Source organism: Oncorhynchus mykiss, chromosome 10 (genome assembly GCF_057628025.1).
Source record: "Oncorhynchus mykiss isolate SJ-2025 chromosome 10, ASM5762802v1, whole genome shotgun sequence".
Lineage (NCBI taxonomy): Eukaryota > Metazoa > Chordata > Actinopteri > Salmoniformes > Salmonidae > Oncorhynchus > Oncorhynchus mykiss.
The window spans coordinates 63,439,913-63,457,946 of record NC_143031.1 but is presented as its reverse complement, the minus strand read 5'-3'; the positions used below and the strand labels follow the sequence as shown (position 1 = coordinate 63,457,946).

At 42.1% G+C, this 18,034-nt stretch overlaps 1 protein-coding gene across 1 annotated transcript; it reads right to left on the bottom strand.

The window, feature by feature from the left end:
- Positions 1 to 1,649: 1,649 nt before the first annotated feature.
- LOC149980146 (uncharacterized) lies at positions 1,650 to 17,311 on the bottom strand. Its single transcript, XM_090187417.1, has 6 exons — positions 15,598 to 17,311; positions 7,858 to 7,988; positions 7,484 to 7,657; positions 3,553 to 3,705; positions 3,159 to 3,270; positions 1,650 to 2,951 (listed from the first exon to the last, which is right to left on the bottom strand). The coding sequence occupies exons 1-6, from the start codon at positions 15,878 to 15,880 to the stop codon at positions 2,002 to 2,004; spliced, it is 1,803 nt and encodes a 600-aa protein (XP_090043543.1). The 5' UTR covers positions 15,881 to 17,311; the 3' UTR covers positions 1,650 to 2,001.
- Between the last annotated feature and the right edge of the window lie 723 nt (positions 17,312 to 18,034).

Sequence of the window (18,034 nt, the reverse complement as noted above, 5' to 3'; positions counted from 1 at the left end):
TCACCATTAGTTTACAGTACGTCTCACCAAACACCAGGATTATTTTTAATTTGATCCACCTCTACACTGAGCAGCGCCCTGCTCCGGAGAGCAAAGCATGACAACTTGATCCTTGATAAATTCCGACCCTATGCTTGCTAACAGCTGCACTGGGATCAGACAGGCTTCGGAAAAAAACGTACCTCAATCCAGGAATGAGAAATTGCATTGTAGTCAGAATTGTCCCATTATCCTAACTGTTATACCGTTTTTCCGGAAAGCAGCCCTTTTCGTCCTCATGCATTTAAGGGCCTCTTCTTGGTGTGAACATTCTTGTGCTTCTTCACATAGTTCGCCTCAGCAAAGCGCTTCCCACACGTGGGGCAGGCATACGGCTTGTCTGCATCCATCCAAACGGTTGGCCTCCCACTTTGTGAAGCAATGACACCAGAGGAGGCAGGAGCCACAACCCTCAGGTGGTTAGTCTTTGACCTCAAGACATTGTTTGGGAGTTGCTGGGATTGTGAACATCCATCTTGAACCTGTCTGTATTGGTGGAGTAACCTTGAGGTAACTGAGGAAGGCTTAATGTCATTCCCAGACACTACACTTACATGTGCGAAGAGTCTGGTGGACCAAAACGTCAAACTTAACCTGAGAATCTCCCGGTTCCAATAATATTGGCTTAATCTGCATAATTTACCAACCAATCATCTCCCTCAACACCTTCCACCTAACACTCCCCCCGTATGCTAGCACACCACAATCACAGAGTCACGCAGTCGTGAGATTCACTAAAATTCAATGATGACAAATACTTTACCTATCCCAGAGAGGTAATAAGGACAACAAAGTCAAGGTATTGGAGTGACCATCACGAAGCCCTGACCTCAATCCCATAGAAAATTTGTGGGCAGAACTGAAAAAGTGTGTACGAGCAAGGAGGCCTACAAACCTGACTCAGTTACACCAGCTCTGTCAGGAGGAATGGGCCAAAATTCACCCAACTTATTCTAGGAAGCTTGTGGAAGGCTACCTTCAATTTTTGACCCAAGTTAAACAATTTAAAGGCAATGCTACCAAATACTAATTGAGTGTATGTCAACGTCTGACCCACTGGGAATGTGATGAAAGAAATAAAAGCTGAAATAAATTATTCTCTCTACTATTATTCTGACATTTCACATTCTTAAAATACAGTGTTGATCCTAACTGACCTAAGACAGGGTATTTGTTACTAGGATTAAATGTCAGGAATAGTGAAATACTGAGTTTAAATGAATTTGGCTAAGGCCTATGTAAACTTCTGACTTCAACTGTATGTGTTGATTCAACAATTAAGTATAATAGAACCTCCCGGGTGGCGCAGAGGTCTAAGGCTGTGCCAACAGAGACTTTGGATTCGAGCCCAGGCTCTGTCGCAGTCGGCCGCGACCGGGAGGCCCATTGGGCGGCGCACAATCCTGAGTCCTATGGAGTTATAGCGAAATTGGGGAGAAAAAGGGGGTAAAAAAAATAAATAATAATATATTTTTTAAAATGAAGTATAATGTTTTGGTTTGACAGAGAAGGGAAACTCAGTCCCTGTAATGATACAAAAATATACAAGTCAGTCAGTACAGAGTCAATTTTGTATTTCATTTAAACAAAATGGTCATACTCACATAACGTTTAGTACAGTACTTTTATTGCACACAATTATACATGTGACAAGTAAACTGACTTATCTGGTACCCTCGCTTTGATCAAATGATTTTTAGAATGCCTTGGAAAAGGTTCAACATCACAGCTTCTCTACTTCATGTCAAGTAAACATGAATTAAGGCATATATTTTCTTTATTATCAAACAACAGGACAAGGTTGTCACTCTTCATAAGTAAAGCATTTTTTACAGACACCATCCATCACCATATCATTTAATCTGCCTCATCATACTCATTCTTTCCTCAGTTCCCTCCTACATCCCAAACCAACATAACTAACTACAAACTAACTAGTACTACATTACATGTTACTATACTCTATACATGGGCCATGTGCATTTTCTGCTGGTGTATCCGAAGGTAGCTCCTCTCTGAGAACCTCTTCCCGCAGTGTGTACAGGTGAATGGCCTCTCTCCCGTGTGGACCTTCAGGTGCGTCTTCAGATGGTGCTGGTGGGAGAACCTCCTCTCACACTGGGGGCAGCTGTAGGGTTTCTCCCCTGTATGGACCCTCTGGTGCCTCTTCAGGTGGTGCTGGTGGGAGAACCTCTTCTCACACAGGTGGCAGCCAAACGGTTTCTCCCCCGTGTGCATCCTCTGATGGCTCTCCATCTGTTTGCGGAAACTGAAGACTTTCCAACAGAATGAACACGGGAAGCACTTCTCTTTGCCACCAGATCTGCTGATAGCGTTGCTACTACTGTCATTTGTCAATGGGCTTGTGTAGCCATTTAGTGCACTGGCATTGTCTGAGGTCTGGTTTAACATTAGGAGAGTGTGAGGAGGACGGCCAGGGAGTGTCTGTGTTGTTGCAGGGTCCATGTTCCAGTTGATAGATCCTATAGAAGGCAGGCTGAAGGCAGCACCTGTTCGGTGGTTAACCTGAGGAGTCATCAGTCTCTCTGAATCACAACTATAGGAGCAGGACGGAGCATCGCTAGCAGAGTCTGTGTCTGTTCTCTCCTGCCGCATACTGACACTTCCCCGTCCCCGCGGACCAAATCTAAACCTCGTCCTGGTCTCAGCCAGTCTGTTGTCATGGAGACTAAGTTCGGTTGTTGTTTTGTATTTGACAGTCTGTTTCTGGTTGTGGTTAACAGTGTTGTTCCCCAGCCCAGAGTTGAGGACGCTGTCCCATCCACTGACCTCCACTATGTCGCTTCTGGTCCCGGCCTGCTCGGTGATGTCATCCTCTGGGCCCTTGGCTGCACCAGTCTGGGAATCCAAGATGGCCGCCCAGTCTCCTCTGTTAGCCTCCAGCCAGCCACCTTCAGGCAAATGTTACAATCCAGACTTAGCAACAGAACAACAAACATAGACATTGAATTTGTGCGTGTTATTTGCCTGGTGATATCTATGACTTATGTTGATATACATCATATTGTTTATTTTTATATTTCATACAAATTGTATTGAAAATGTTTTGGAAATAAAGTACTCATACTCTATGTAGGCTATATGTATTTCTCCTTTACCTTGCTCTCCCATCTTTAGTCCACTCAGCTGATCAATGCTCTCTGGTCCATCTTCTATTGTCTCCTCTTTGACCAGCAGCAGATCAGGCTTCCCATCCTCCATGTCTACTGACTGTAAGAGATACAGAGTGAGAGGATGTTGGATCAAGAAATCTGATATGAGCACCCTGCTATGGAGCATCTTCTGATTGGACAATGAGGGATTGATATGAGTACTATGCAAACATGTTAGTTGATGTGATTACCTGACACTTAAATGGTTGGATAATTCAAACGCAGGGTCCCACACCAAAAAGGCTAAACTGATCCAAGAACAGCACTCCTACTCCGAGAGGCTTTGTGGATACAGGCCCTGACCTAATACCATTCAGACAGTAGTTCACAGTGGGCTCACCTCAGTGAGACTGTGTGTGGTCCTGTGCTGCTCAGCTGGTTCCTCTGTGGGTTCAGGAGGAGGTGTAGTCTGGTTGTCTTCCATGACCATGGTCCCTTCAGGGTTCCCCAGACCCTCCTCCTTCACCAGCAGCACCTCTGGACTCTCCTCCTCCTGGAAGAGACAGATGATACAGATTACACAGACATACACTCCCTCAGCTACGTACACACAGATAAACACACTTTCAACATGGAGTGTTTACCCATCCCCACTACGTTTGTATGTATTAAGGATCCCCATTAGCTGCTGCCAAGGGAGGACCTACACTTCCTGGGGTTCAGCACAATGAAAACATTACCTTTCACAACACATTAAGTGTGTGTCCTCAGGCCACTACTCTACTATCACATATCTACAACACAAAATCCTTGTTATCGTGTGTGTGTACGTTCTACGTTTGAGTCCTATACTGTAATTACAGAATGACTTCATTGTTGTTAAACCCATCATGGTGGACATAAATATGATGTTGTGGGTAAATATGAGTCAGCTATGAGGTCATCATCAGACAAACCTGACTGAACTATTTTGACCTTTACAGTAGGTGTTTGTTAGTGTGTGGGGATGTGTAGGTATCATTAGTAAGTAGTCTGGTTTTAATGCTCTGTCGGGGGTATGTAGAATAGGGTGAAATCAGGGGTCTGTATCCACAAAGCCTCTCAGAGGAGTGCTGATCTAGGATCAGTTTTGCCTTTTTAGATCATAAAGAATAAGACTATGTAGACAGATCCTCGATCAGCACTTTTACTCTGAGACTCTTTGTTGGGCCCGTGTTAACAAAAGCCTCTCAGAGTAGAAAATTGTCCGTAAGTGCTGATAAGAGACATTTGACTCCTACTCTGATGGGTAAAAATAAAAGCTATGTGTGAAGCCTCTTTAGCCATAACAGTCCCACCTTGTCAACAGATATTTAGGAGACCTCATGAGCTGTCCTAACCAGTTAAGGGTTACTAGCAGGTGTCTTGGTAATGAAGCGAGTCAGTGGTTCCTGTGCCACATGCAATTGCTTTGAAGTTATTAAAATAAGGTTTTGATACATGTCAATATGATCAATGCATAAATAATCTAGACCCTCTGGTCGATATTTGACAATGATTTCACGTGGCCTATTTCACATGATATGCCTAAATGCTTATAACCACTAGGCTAATAAATAAACAAGTTTTTCTTTTGATTATTTAATGACCTACATCATGCTATTTCATGTTATCCATTTGGAGCGCAATATCACGTTGTTAAAAAATGTAAAAAGCCTCAAGTCGGGCATGCCGGGAGGTTGGGCAACTGAAAGCATTTAGGGCTTATGTTAACTTTGATTGTGTCCGATGAAAAACCTTTCAAACATACGCAACATTATCGGCAAGTGATTTGATAAACGGGAGTTCAAAGTTGAAAAGTTGAAAAGGGAAGTGACGGGTGTTGGTACAGTATAATGGTAATATTAGTCCAAAATTCAGCTTTTGACAATCATAAGAATGGGTTAAAAAAAGTTCAAAGGTTATTCATGCCAACATATTAGGCGATAATTAAGAGTGGGCAAAGTGACCGTGTCGGGTGAATATTATATCAAACGCTTTACCATTGCAACATTTGATGGTAGTCACACTCACCGAAGTTGTCTGAAGCGTGCTATGGAGTTCACAGCTGGTGATGCCTCATTGTGATTGGTTATTCCCTATCGTTTGCAAACAACGTCAAAGAGCGTCATCGCTATCTTTCCTTTGCAGGATGTCGTGATTTTCAGCTCAGAAACTCTTCTGAGTTGATTTTACTCCTGGCTCAGAGTTAGTCTGGGCAGTGTCTCGACGTCATCCTAAAACCTACTCTGAGCTGGGAGTTTATTTTAGTCTTAAAACAGATTTGAACTGCTGGGATCTATTCTGAGATGCTTTGTGCTTACGGTCCAGATGGGATTTATACTAAAGAGAATCTCAATGACAGTCTTGGAATGAAAAGTCCCATTTTGTATTTATTAAACATAAACAAGTTTTAAATACACCATATGAAAACCACATATACACACGTCTCAACTAAAAATCTGCATGAAGTTGATGAACTGCATTCATTTCTTATTAAACATGTCTGGTGGAGGGGGGGGGGGGGGGTGAAGTAGTTGATTGGAAGTAATGAAACAGGCATTTGTGAACATCATATAGCCTACACAGTACAAACACAATATGTAACAGACTTTTTAGGCTTATGTGGCTTATACACTGAGTGTACAAAACATTAGGAACACGTTCCTGCTTTTTCCATGACAGACTGACCAGGTGAATCCAGGTGAAAGCTATGACCCCTTATTGATGTCACTTGTTAAATCAGTGTAAATAAAGGGGAGGAGACAGGTGAAAGAACGATTTTCAAGCTTTGAGGCAATTGAGACATGGATTGTGTATGTGTGCCATTCAGAGGGTGAATGGACAAGACGGCAATGCCTTTTAACGGGGTATGGTAGTTGGTTTGAGTGTGTCAAGAACTGCAACGCTGCTGGGTTTTTCACTGTTTCCCCGTGTGTATCAAGAATGGTCCACCACCCGAAGGACATCCAGCCAACTTGACACAACTGTGGGAAGCATTGGAGTCGACATGGGCCAGCATCCCTGTGGAACGCTTTCGACACCTTGTAGAGTCCATGCACAGACTAATTAAGGACAAAAGGGATGCAACTCCATTTTAAGAAGGTGTTCCTAATGTTTTGTACAGTGCATATCATATCACACAATGTCTGGATGCAATATTCTACCAAGGAATATTCCAAATGCATCTGTGGGTCTTTTCTGCTGAAAACAATCAAAATATGTCTTTAAATGCAGGATTTGATCTAAATGTCAGATGCTATCGAGTGGAATGATTACTTTCTATGTTATAGAGTGGAATGGTTTTTCTGCTGGTGTATCCTGAGGTAGCTCCTCTCTGAGAACCTCTTCTCACACTGGGGGCAGCTATAGGGCTTCTCCCCTGTGTGGACCCTCTGGTGCCTCTTCAGGTCACCAGCCTGTGCGAAGCGCATGTCACACTGGGTACAGTTGTAGGGTTTCTCCCCTGTGTGGACCCTCTGGTGCCTCTTCAGGTGGCCAGCCTGGGCGAAGCGCATGTCACACTGGGTACAGCTGAATGGTTTCTCCCCTGTGTGGACTCTCTGGTGCCTCTCCACCTTCTGGGAGCAACTGAAGCCTTTGTTACAGAACATGCAGAGGAACCGTTTCTCTTTACTATATCCTGATGTGGCTCCCCCTCCCTGAGTCTGAGCTCTAGCCCTATTGTTTGAGTTCAACACCTGATCGAAAAAGACGTGACCATGTGAATCTGAAGGCCCCATCGACGTGGACACTGGGTCGTGATGCCTGAGCGCGTGTAAAGGGGAGTGGGTAACAACATTCGTATTTGTTTCTAAGCTTTCACTGTAATCTAAGAAATCTCTGCCCTGTGAGAGTTCATCTCCTAGGTGACTATCTGCATTCCATGTGGGAGGAGCGTCGCCCTCCACTTTCACAGTCACTTCACCTACAACCAGACCCTCTCCTTTCTTATCTAAGCACCCTTCAGAGTATACACTACTACTGTACCGGTTCCAGTCCCTTCTAGACAGATCAGTCTGTCTCTCTAAACCCAAGGGCATGTTGTCAGGGTCCATCTCTGTAGTGTAAGAACAAGATGGATTATTGCCAGTCTCTAACACGTCACCTGAGTCCCGATGGGATTGAATCGTCCTCGGGCTTAGGTTACCGTAAAGTAAATACTCTGAGCCGAGAGCAGGAGGACAGCCCAGTGGCTCCAATCTTTCTGGGTCTGATCTGTGGTCAGATCCTGTGGGTAAAAGCCTTTGTGTTACAGTTAAAGTCTTGGTATCTGTCTCTGACTTGAGGACGGCGTTCAGCATTCCACTGACCTCCGTGATGCTGCGTCGGGTCCTGGGCTGTGCTGGTGAGGCGGTGGGATCCTCTGGAGCGGCAGGAGCTCCCCCTGTAGCTACAGTCTGGATGTCTATGCTGTGCCGTGGGTCCTCCTCTCCTTCAGACCTCTCCTGCTTGAACCCAGGACCTGCAGCCTCTATATCTGCAGACTGACACAAGAAGAGAGGAGGTTAATATCGGTACATGAGTTGAATTGGATAACAATGTCATGGGGAAGTCTCACAGCTCCCCTATGGCAGATAAATGAGGATGTTACATGTAAGGAAGTTAATAGCTGCGGGGAGCCTTTCTGAAATAAACTGGCCACATTTGATATACTGTAATTTTGATGTAATACTATTACACAAACCTCTATCACAATAATGTGCTGGTTGGAGGTTCCACTCCCCTCATCAACAGTAATTGGTTGGTCATCTCTCCATGTATTGTGTCCCGCTGGCTTCACAAAGCTCCTGTGGCCTCCAGTGAGATGTCCATCACCTGAGAGTGATTGGGGGAAAGATGGGGTTAAGTTCGGTATTGTCAATGCTCAACACTATATTGTACACTATTGACACGGTCTACAATTGGCAAGGATGTAAGGTAGCACTTGTCATTACTTCTTGATATACTATTTATTAATTGATGTATTATGCTCCATGCATCACAATGTTTTCATTGAGTAAATCATTTGAAATGCAGTAAAATAAATGTTTTACATTGAGTCATTTTGGAGACTCTTATCCAGAATGACTTAAAGGAGCGACTTGGGTTAAGTGCCTTGCGCAAGGGCACATCAACAGATTTTTCCCCTAGTCGGCTCAGAGATTCGAGCAAGCAACTTTTTGGTTACTGGTTCAACACTCTTATCCGGTAGGGTACCTGTAGCCCCAATCAAGAATCTGGTTAGAATATAATGTGTCTTGCCAGAAGATAGGGGAATCATTGCACACTATCCAAAAGCTGACCAAGACCCAATTCTGGGTAACACATCTGGGCCCGGTTTCCGATAGCGATGGAATTTAGGCTCACGAGTGTTTTAAAGGTTCATCTTTCCTACAACGGCCTCACATGTAACATATTTCCCAAAACACCAAGCAGAGAGAACTTTTGCTTAATGCCAATGTATGCTTGATCCAAAGGCTCCGTACGCAGGGTGTGACACAATTGCGGAGCATTCGGAGGCTTGTGGAGGCCAAATCGAGCTCCGTACAGCGATGCCATGCGCCTCTTATATTTTGTAACAATGTGGAGGGCTCCGTATAGCTCCACATTGACTTGATTGGTTGACGGTAGTTGGGGGTGGTGTAAATCCACTATAAACACAAACTCACTTCCTTGACAACCAATGAAAGGCTATCAACTTTGATGAAAGGCTATCAGAAGAAGTTCACAAATAAATAAAAAACGATTTATGATACCTCGTGTAGGGATTTCAAAAGACACAAAAATGTGATTGAACTCCTGGAAAGAGATCTGGAAGGTAATGGGGATAGACGCGGTAAAGAGGTCAATGGAATGCAGACCGTAGGGGATAGAAGGAAGTTGGATTGGCGCACATTCAAAAAATATGATCTAACAAAGTGGATATTTGTCAAATCCATCATGATTGATATGTTGTAACAGGCCCACAATGTGGTATCTCAAATCCAATTAGAATACATTTGGCTCTTTTCGCTGCATAACATTTAGAGGTTGTCACTTTTCAGGTTCAGAAAAAAAGACTGCTAAATGCTAGCTCCCATTCGTATAAACTGGTAGCATAGCTAGCATACAGAAAGTGGTGGTGGTGGTCGTCAAAGTAGTTTTAACTGACAATGACATGTATTGGGCTTGACATCCACATAAGTATTATACTCAGATTTTTACCTCAACATAGTGTGAAATACACATATAAACAATAGCCTAAATACAGTGCTGTGTGTTCATGGACGTCAAATATATGACCTATAAAAAAATGTAAATGTTAAAATAAGGTCTCTTTCATCTCTCTGTTTTTTTCATAATTTTCCATCTATTTGCAAGGGGCTGAATTTCACGGGAGAAATCATCCGAGCGAGGGAAACAGCTCCCCTCTGTCTCAGTATGTGTAGCCCATGTATCTGATGCTGTCTGGAACAAAAGAGTATGACATGTTGCGCCGGAGCATTTGATTGATTGATGCCAGCAAGCATTTGGCCTCCCTTGGTAAACATTTTTATATAATAATTAGCCAATCAGCGTAGGTTGTCCTGGCGAAGGAAAACGCCTCCCAAGGGAAGTCAGTTTGGATTCGGCTTCACACCAATCAAATCACATCCTAAGCAAAACTTTCTTATTGTTTCTGGTCTGCAGTAGCTAGCTCGCTAAATTGGCCATGGATGGAGATGGGGATTTTGACTTGTGGTTTTGACTTAATTCTCTGCACAGGCCAATGATTATGATGGCGATTCAGATCTAACCATAAATTAATGTTGTACCACTGGCCTGAGACGATTGAAGTTCAATATGAGTCGAGATGTAGCCTAGTAGTCTAACTAGCGAGCTAACTTAGCTGATTCATTGTTGCCCATGAGAGGAAGTCAGGCTAGCAAGCATTTTAGCTATGTAGCCCATGACAACAAAAACTAAAAGTGTGCTATATGACAGAGCCATAGACCGGTTTGCCAACATTAAAGAGAGGAGGATGGCATTGGTGTTCAACTAGTCTACAAGTTCTGCGAGTCCACTTTTCTTATTTTAAAGTTATTATGTTTTTACTTACATGTGCAAGCACACAGAAATCAGTTCCAGGGATAGCCACATTATATTTAGCAACATTGATAGAACTAAATCATAAAAAAAAAATCTTTAACTTTGTTTTCAGTGTATTAAACTAAGCATATATCGCCTTGTTGATTTGATGATGTTTAAGTTGAAATGGTGATGGAATTGGCGGAGGCAGTGCTCCTGTTGTCTTTGTGCTGACTTGTGGTAACTCTGTGGTTCTAAATCAGTAGTTGTTTAATAAACTGTTGAAAACATTAAATTGCTTCACAATACTGCAGGTGATATAACTGTTTGTTACATGCAAAATATGTTTTATGGACTTCAGCGAATGGATGTTGCTCTCCGGTTTTGTGATGAAACAAACGTGTAGTTGAATTTATTCCACCACTGTGTGACTTGTCTTTTGTTGTCACGGCCTTATTGTACAGTATGTACCAGTCAAAAGTTTGGACACACCTACTCATTCAAGGGTTTTTCTTTATTGTGACTATTTTCTACATTGTAGAATAATAGTGAAGACATCAAAACTATGAAATAACACATATGGAATCAGGTAGTAACCCCAAAAAGTGTTAAACAAATCTAAATATATTTTATATTTGAGATTCTTCAAAGTAGCCACCCTTTGCCTTGATGACAGCTTTGCACACTCTTGGCATTCTCTCAACCAGCTTCATGAAGTAGTCACCTGGAATGCATTTCAATTAACAGGTATGCCTTGTTAAAAGCTAATTAGTGAAATTTCTTTCCTTCTTAATGCGTATGAGCCAATCAGTTGCGTTGTGACATGGTAGGGGTGGTATACAGAAGATAGTCCTATTTGGTAAAAGACCAAGTCCATTTTATGGCAAGAACAGCTCAAATAAGCAAAGAGAAACAACAGTCTATCATTACTTTAAGACATAAAGGTCAGTCAATACGGAACATTTCAAGAACTTTGAAAGTTTCTTCAAGTGCAGTTGTAAAACCATCAAACGCTTTGATGAAACTGGCTCTCATGAGGACCGCCACAGGAAAAGAAGAACCAGAGTGACCTCTGCTGCAGAGGATAAGTTCATTAGAGATACCAGCATCAGAAATTGCAGCCCAAATAAAATACCTCACAGGGTTCAAGTAACAGACACATTTCAACATCAACTGTACAGAGGACACTGGGTGAATCAGGCCTTCATGGTCGAATTGCTGCAAATAAACCACTACTAAAGGACACCAATAAGAAGAAGACTGGCTTGGGCCAAGAAACACAAGTAATGGACATTAGACCGGTGGAAATCTGTCCTTTAGTCTGACGGGTCCAAAAGTAAGATTTTTGGTTCCAACAGCCATGTCTTTGTGAGATGGAGAGTACTGTAGGTGAACAGATGATCTCTGCATGTGTGGTTCCCACAGTGAAGCATGGAGGAGGTGTGATGGTGCTTTGCTGGTGACACTGTCAGTGATTCATTTAGAATTCAAGGCACACTTAACCAACATGGCTACCACAGCATTCTGCAGCGATAAGGCATCCCATCTGGTTTGCGTTTAGTCCCACTACCATTTGTTTTTCAACAGGACAATGACCCAACACACCTCCAGGTTGTGTAAGGGCTATTTGACCAAGAAAGAGAGTGATGGCATGCTGCATCAGATGACCTGACCTCCACAATCACCCGACCTCAACCCAATTGAGATGGTTTGGGATGCGTTGGAACGAAGAGTGATGGAAAAGCATCCAACAAGTGATCAGCATATGTGGGAACTCCTTCAAGACTGTTGGGTAAGCATTCCAGGTGAAGCTGGTTGAGAGAATGCCAAGAGTGTGCAAAGCTGTCATCGAAGCAAAGGGTGGCTACTTTGAAGAATCTCAAATATAATTTGATTTGTTTAAACTTTTTTGGTTACTACATTATTCTATAGTTTTGATGTCACTATTATTCTACATTGTCGAAAATAGTAAAAACAATGAAAAACATGAGTAAGTGCATAAGTGTCTCCAAACATTTGACTGGTACTGTATATCAAGGTGATATACAGTTTAAGTCGGAGGTTTACATACAACTTAGCAAAATACATTTAAACTCCAAGTTTTTCACAATTCCTGACATTTAATCAGAGCAAAAATTCCATGTCTTAGGTCAGTTAGGATCACCACTTTATTTTAAGAATGTGAAATGTCAGAATAATAGAAAATAATAATTTATTTCAGCTTTTATTTCATCACATTCCCAGTGGGTCAGAAGTTTACATACACTCAATTAGTATTTGGTAGCATTGCCTTTAAATTGTTTATCTTGGGTCAAAAGTTTTGGGTAGCCTTCTACAAGCTTCCCACAATAAGTTGGGGGGAATTTTGGCCCATTCCTCCTGACAGAGCTGGTGTAACTTAGTTAGGTTTGTAAGGCCTCCTTGCTCGCATACGCTTTCTGAGTTCTGCCCACACATTTTATATGGGATTGAGGTCAGGGCTTTATGATGGCCTCTCCAATACCTTGACTTTATTGTCCTTAAGCCATTTTGCCACACCTTTGGAAGTATGCTTGGGGTCATTGTCCATTTGGAAGACCCTTCTGTGACCAAGCTTCTTGACTGATGTTTTGAGATGTTGCTTCAATATATCCACATAATTTTCCTTCCTCATGAAGCCATCTATTTTGTGAAGTGCACCAGTTCCTCCTGCAACATAATGCTGCCACCCCCATGCTTCTCGGTTGGGATGGTGTTCTTCAGCTTGCAAGCATCCCCGTTTTTCCTCCAAACATAACGATGGTCATTACGGCCAAACAGTTATATTTTTGTTTCATCAGACCAGAGGACATTTCTCAAAAAAGTACGATCTTTGTCCCCATGTGCAGTTGCAAACCGTAGTCTGGCTTTTTTATGCCGGTTTTGGGGCAGTGGCTTCTTCCTTGCTGAGCGGCCTTTCAGTTTATGCCGATATAGGACTCGTTTTACTGTGGATATACTTTTGTACCTGTTTCCTCCAGCATCTTCACAAGGTCCTTTGCTGTTGTTCTGGGATTGATTTGCACATTTCGCACCAAAGTACTTTCATCTATAGGACACAGAACACATCTCCTTCCTGAGCAGTATGACTGCTGCGTGGTCCATTGGTGTTTATACTTGCGTACTATTGTTTGTACAGATGAACGTGGTACCTTCAGGCATTTGGAAATTACTCCCAAGGATGAACCAGACTTGTCTTTTTTTCTGGGGGTCTTGGCTGATTTCCCATGATGTCAAGCAAAGAGGCGCTGAGTTTGAAGGTAGGCCTTGAAATACATCCACAGGTACACCTCCAATTGACTCAAATTATGTCAATTAGCCTATCAGAAGCTTCTAAAGCCATGACATAATTTTCTGGAACTTTCCAAGCTGATTAAAGGCACAGTCAACTTAGTGTTTGTAAACTTCTGACCCACTGGAATTGTGATACAGTGAATGATAAGGGAAATAATCTGTCTGTAAACAATTGTTGGAAAAATTACTTGTGTCATGCACAAAGTAGATGTCCTAACGGACTTGCCAAAACTATAGTTTGTTAACAAGAAATTTGTGGAGTGGTTGAAAAATGAGTTTTAATGACTCCAACCTATGTGTATGTAAACTTCCGACTTCAACTGTAGATACTGGTAGGATCGAAAGAAAGGCAGCGCTGCTCTCGAGTCAGTTTTCTCCATTCAAATCAACCTTAACATGATTTCACAATACAATCACGATCATTGAGCACATTAAGCTACATTTCATTAAATATATTGAGGTAAAAAATAGACAGTAGACAAATAAAACTCAATTGAGTGAACATGTATTTTAATATCATTGAAACATATAGGCCTATATTGTAGGTAGGCTATATATTTTTAATGCAGCCATCTCAATTTTCATTTTTAAGCAATTTACCCCTACAATTGCAAAGACATTGGCAACTTTGTATTTGTAGTCAACTTCGTTGTGAAGTTATAGGCGGTCACGGAGAGACGGATAACATAAATCTTCTATGTATAAAGTGACGCTGGAGGGCAAAAAAAAGCATCTAACAACCCACTCGGCTGTTCTACGAGGCTGAGGCAGGCGTTAAATTACGAGCGTTTAAGTGCAACGTTAACTATGGTTTTGGGAAACAGCTTGGAGATTTAACAATGTCCCTACGAAGGTTTTAACAATATACTTAGTCTTAAGATGCTTCTGGGAAACCGGGCCCTGAACAAATACGCAGAGGGGAGCGGAGCGACTTAAGCCAATGTATGCATGATCCGAAAAAGTGGTCGGGGGCTCCGTATGGACGGTGTGACGCAATCGCGGAGTCTCCAGAGGCATGCAAAGGCCAAATGGAGCTCAGTACCGCTCTTTTTTATTTCACCTTTATTTAACCAGGTAGGCTAGTTGAGAACAAGTTCTCATTTACAACTGCGACCTGGCCAAGATAAGGCATAAGGTAAGGTAAGCTTTATAGCTCCGCACGGACATGATTGGTTGACAATAGGTGGGGGAGAGAGGTTCTGTTTAAACAAACTCACTTGCTTGACAATTTCTTTCAAAGTCTGTCGGTCCTGTTGTTTTTTGATAAAGAGCAACCTACCCGTGTGAAGCTTGGTTATGTAAGATACGATGTAAGAGCTTTCGTCTCCACACCATTGCAGTGTAAGAATTGTAAAGGATTTGGCCATGATTCAAGTGTGTGCAGACGGACAGAGTATATTGAAGAACGGTGTAGTTAAAGCGGTCAATCGAATCTCCTATGCAGAGGTGATTTAAAAGAATTGAGAAAACAAGGGATGCTCGTGAAGATATGGTAGTGGACGGACCACAGCCTGTAGTGAATATTTGCTGCCAGTTAAAAGATACTGTGTTTTAAAATGGTGGATTTTGTGGTAGTCATTGCCACAATGATTAACTGTACGGCACAAGTCTCGTAGAAGACTAAGAAACTGGACTTTATTGTGGCTGTGGCAGAAACGTTTTTGTGACTTAAAGATTTTACATCTGAAGACTTGCAAGGGGTCCTGGCGCCGGAAGACCTGCCCTCCCAGTTTCCCCCAGATCGGTTGAATTTTTTAAACAGCAAAGTTGTTTGATTTAGTTTCGTTTTTTTATGGGTATTTTTATTAATTTATGGGAATCCTGTTTCCATCCCTCACAGTTGGTGGTGGGATGCACATTAAATTGTGCGTTTGCCAATATACCATAGAATATAAAGAATATAACTTCCTTCACAACAGCTCTGTGCTGCTCCGCGAAACGCATGAGGTATGAATGCCCTGACTTCTGTACCGGCCTTATCGCCGTAAATGCATTAAAAATGTATGGCCTATACTGTAGAAATCTATTTCATGTTCATTGAATTTAGTTTTATTTAGCTAATGCAGCGCATTTATGCAAAATGTACCTCTTGCCATTCCTCTGTATCGGTCGAGGATCTTTACACTTCTGGGACGACTGGCGAGGACGCGCTCTCGCATTGTCCCCTCTGCGCGCTCCCGTGACACTTTAAGTTCCTGTAGCTGTAGTTTCCTCCGTAATGCCCTGTTTTCTTTCTGGCTTTGAGTTATTTCCAAACGAAACACTGCATAGTCGTCGTCTACGAGTTTACAGATCTCTGCCACGGCTGCATTCGCTAGCACCTCCATTATGGAGGCTATTTGAGTGTGAAAAACAATACAGTTGGCCATTGTTAGCTAACATTAGCAGCTAGCTAGCGTTATATAGATAACATCTATCAACTAAGTCCTGTCTCCAACGCGAATGAAATACAACCTGTGGTAAGTATATGATGCTGTGCAGTTAAATGAGTCAAATGTAGATTTCCATGGTGTTAATAAACGTCTAAATCAAAACGCTAACGTGGAAATTGTTCTTCGTCACAGTTTACTTCCGTTTACACCGAAGTGAAGAGAAATATCAGCGTCTCGTCAACAACACGTAAAGTACTTCCGGGTCAACGTTGTTTTAGAAATACTCCAAAATAAAGGTTCCCCAACTAATAGTAGAAAACTGTCAATAGCCTGAGTGTATTTACATTTGTTCATATTTAAGTGACATTTGCACCATGTTCCAAAGTCATATGTATGCCCCCAATGCGAATCACCGTTAATGGAATACTTATTGGCTTATAGAGCAAAACTATTTTGGGTGCCGCAGTAAACATTTTGTAGGGAATAGTAGGGTCTGTAGAATGTATATCTGGTGTCATTTCAATGGGGCTCTGAATAATACAGAGTGTTGCTGGCCTTTTGCTCCACCCATTCCATTGGGACCAACCTCAGTCCCCCATGAAATAACACCATACATTCTACAGACCCTACTGAGTATTTCCAACCCCACTTTTACATTGGCACATAGAATATTTTTTTTTCTCTCTAAGCCAATAATGTAATTTATAGGCCTACAGTGTATTGCATTGGGAGCAATGAAATGAGTGGAGTAGAAAGTGCTTGCTGGGTATCATCCAATAAATAACACCATATATAGACTAGTACTAGATCAATATGGTCTGTAGAATATTATGTTCTTTACATTAATTTACTCAAGTTCCAAGCATTTCTCAATGTGTACCACATTATAATATGATGTATCTTATATAAAGTAGTCATTCTCTTTTTAGTTTATTATTATTTTAACATTATGCACTATGCAAAGCCGCAAAAATGATTGATTTCGTATCATACACACAGCGTTTTACCGCAGTCTTTTATTTTGAAGGCAAAAATTGGAAAACTGGAAGTCTTAATGCTGCTGGCGGGAAACTAGTGTTGCTGCCATGACGCTAATAAGAGAAATTGTGTTATTGGTTACCGTCCGGTGTCTAAACATTTATGCTAGCATTCAAAACAACTAGGAATTCCAAGTCAGCAACTCGGGAATATTTCTGGAGCTAGTTCAAATCCCCAAGTTGACCAGGTCAAAAATCTGTCGATGTGTTCTTGAGCAAGGCACTGAACCTCAATTGCTATTGTAAGTTGCTCAAGTCTCCTAAATGACAAAAAAACAAGTAAATGTAAAACTACTCCTCCCAAGTCTATACCTCAGTCTTTAGAGTCATATATACCGAACAAAAATATAAACAACAATTTCAAAGATTTTACTGAGTTACAGTTCATATGAGGAATATAGTCAATTGAAATAAATTCATTAAGCCCTAATTTATGGATTTCACATGACTGGGAATACAGATATGCATCTGTTGGTCACAGATACCTTGGGGGAAAAAGGTAGGGGTGTGGATCAGAAAACCAGTCAGTATCTGGTGTGAGGTGACGGCGGGGGATGAATGGCACTACAATGGGCCTCAGGATCTCGTCACAGTATCTCTGTGCATTTAAATTGCCATCGATAAAATGCAATTGAGTTTGTTGTCCGTAGCTTATGCCTGTGCATAACATAACCCCACCGCCACCATGGGGCATTCTGTTCACAACGTTTACATCAGAAAACCGCTCGCCCCCACGACACCATACACGTGGGCTGCGGTTGTGAGGCATATGGTATAGAAATTTACATTACATTATCTGGAAACAGCTCTTGTGGACATTCCTGCAGTCAGCATGCCAATTGCACGCTCCCTCAACTTGAGACATCTGTGGAATTGTGTTGTGTGACACAACTGCGCATTTTAGTGTCCTTTTATTGTCCCCAGCACAAGGCACCTGTGTAATGAACATGCTGTTTAATAAGCTTCTTGATATGCCACACCTGTCAGGGGGATGGATTATCTTGGCAAAGGAGAAAGAGAGAGCGAGCGAGAGAGACCCTTCTACCACAAATACTTTCACCCTGCCACCATACAGCAGGTGAATGCAAGCATTTCGCGAGACTGTACCTCAAAA

Excerpts from the sequence above, each read along its gene's own strand:
- LOC149980146 (XM_090187417.1), bottom strand. The coding sequence starts at position 15,880 with ATGGCCAACTGTATTGTTTTTCACACTCAAATAGCCTCCATAATGGAG. Across the intron at positions 7,658-7,857 it reads AGCACATTATTGTGATAGAG|TCTGCAGATATAGAGGCTGC; the intron begins GTTTGTGTAATA and ends TTCTTGTGTCAG. Across the intron at positions 3,271-3,552 it reads CCACACACAGTCTCACTGAG|TCAGTAGACATGGAGGATGG; the intron begins GTGAGCCCACTG and ends TATCTCTTACAG.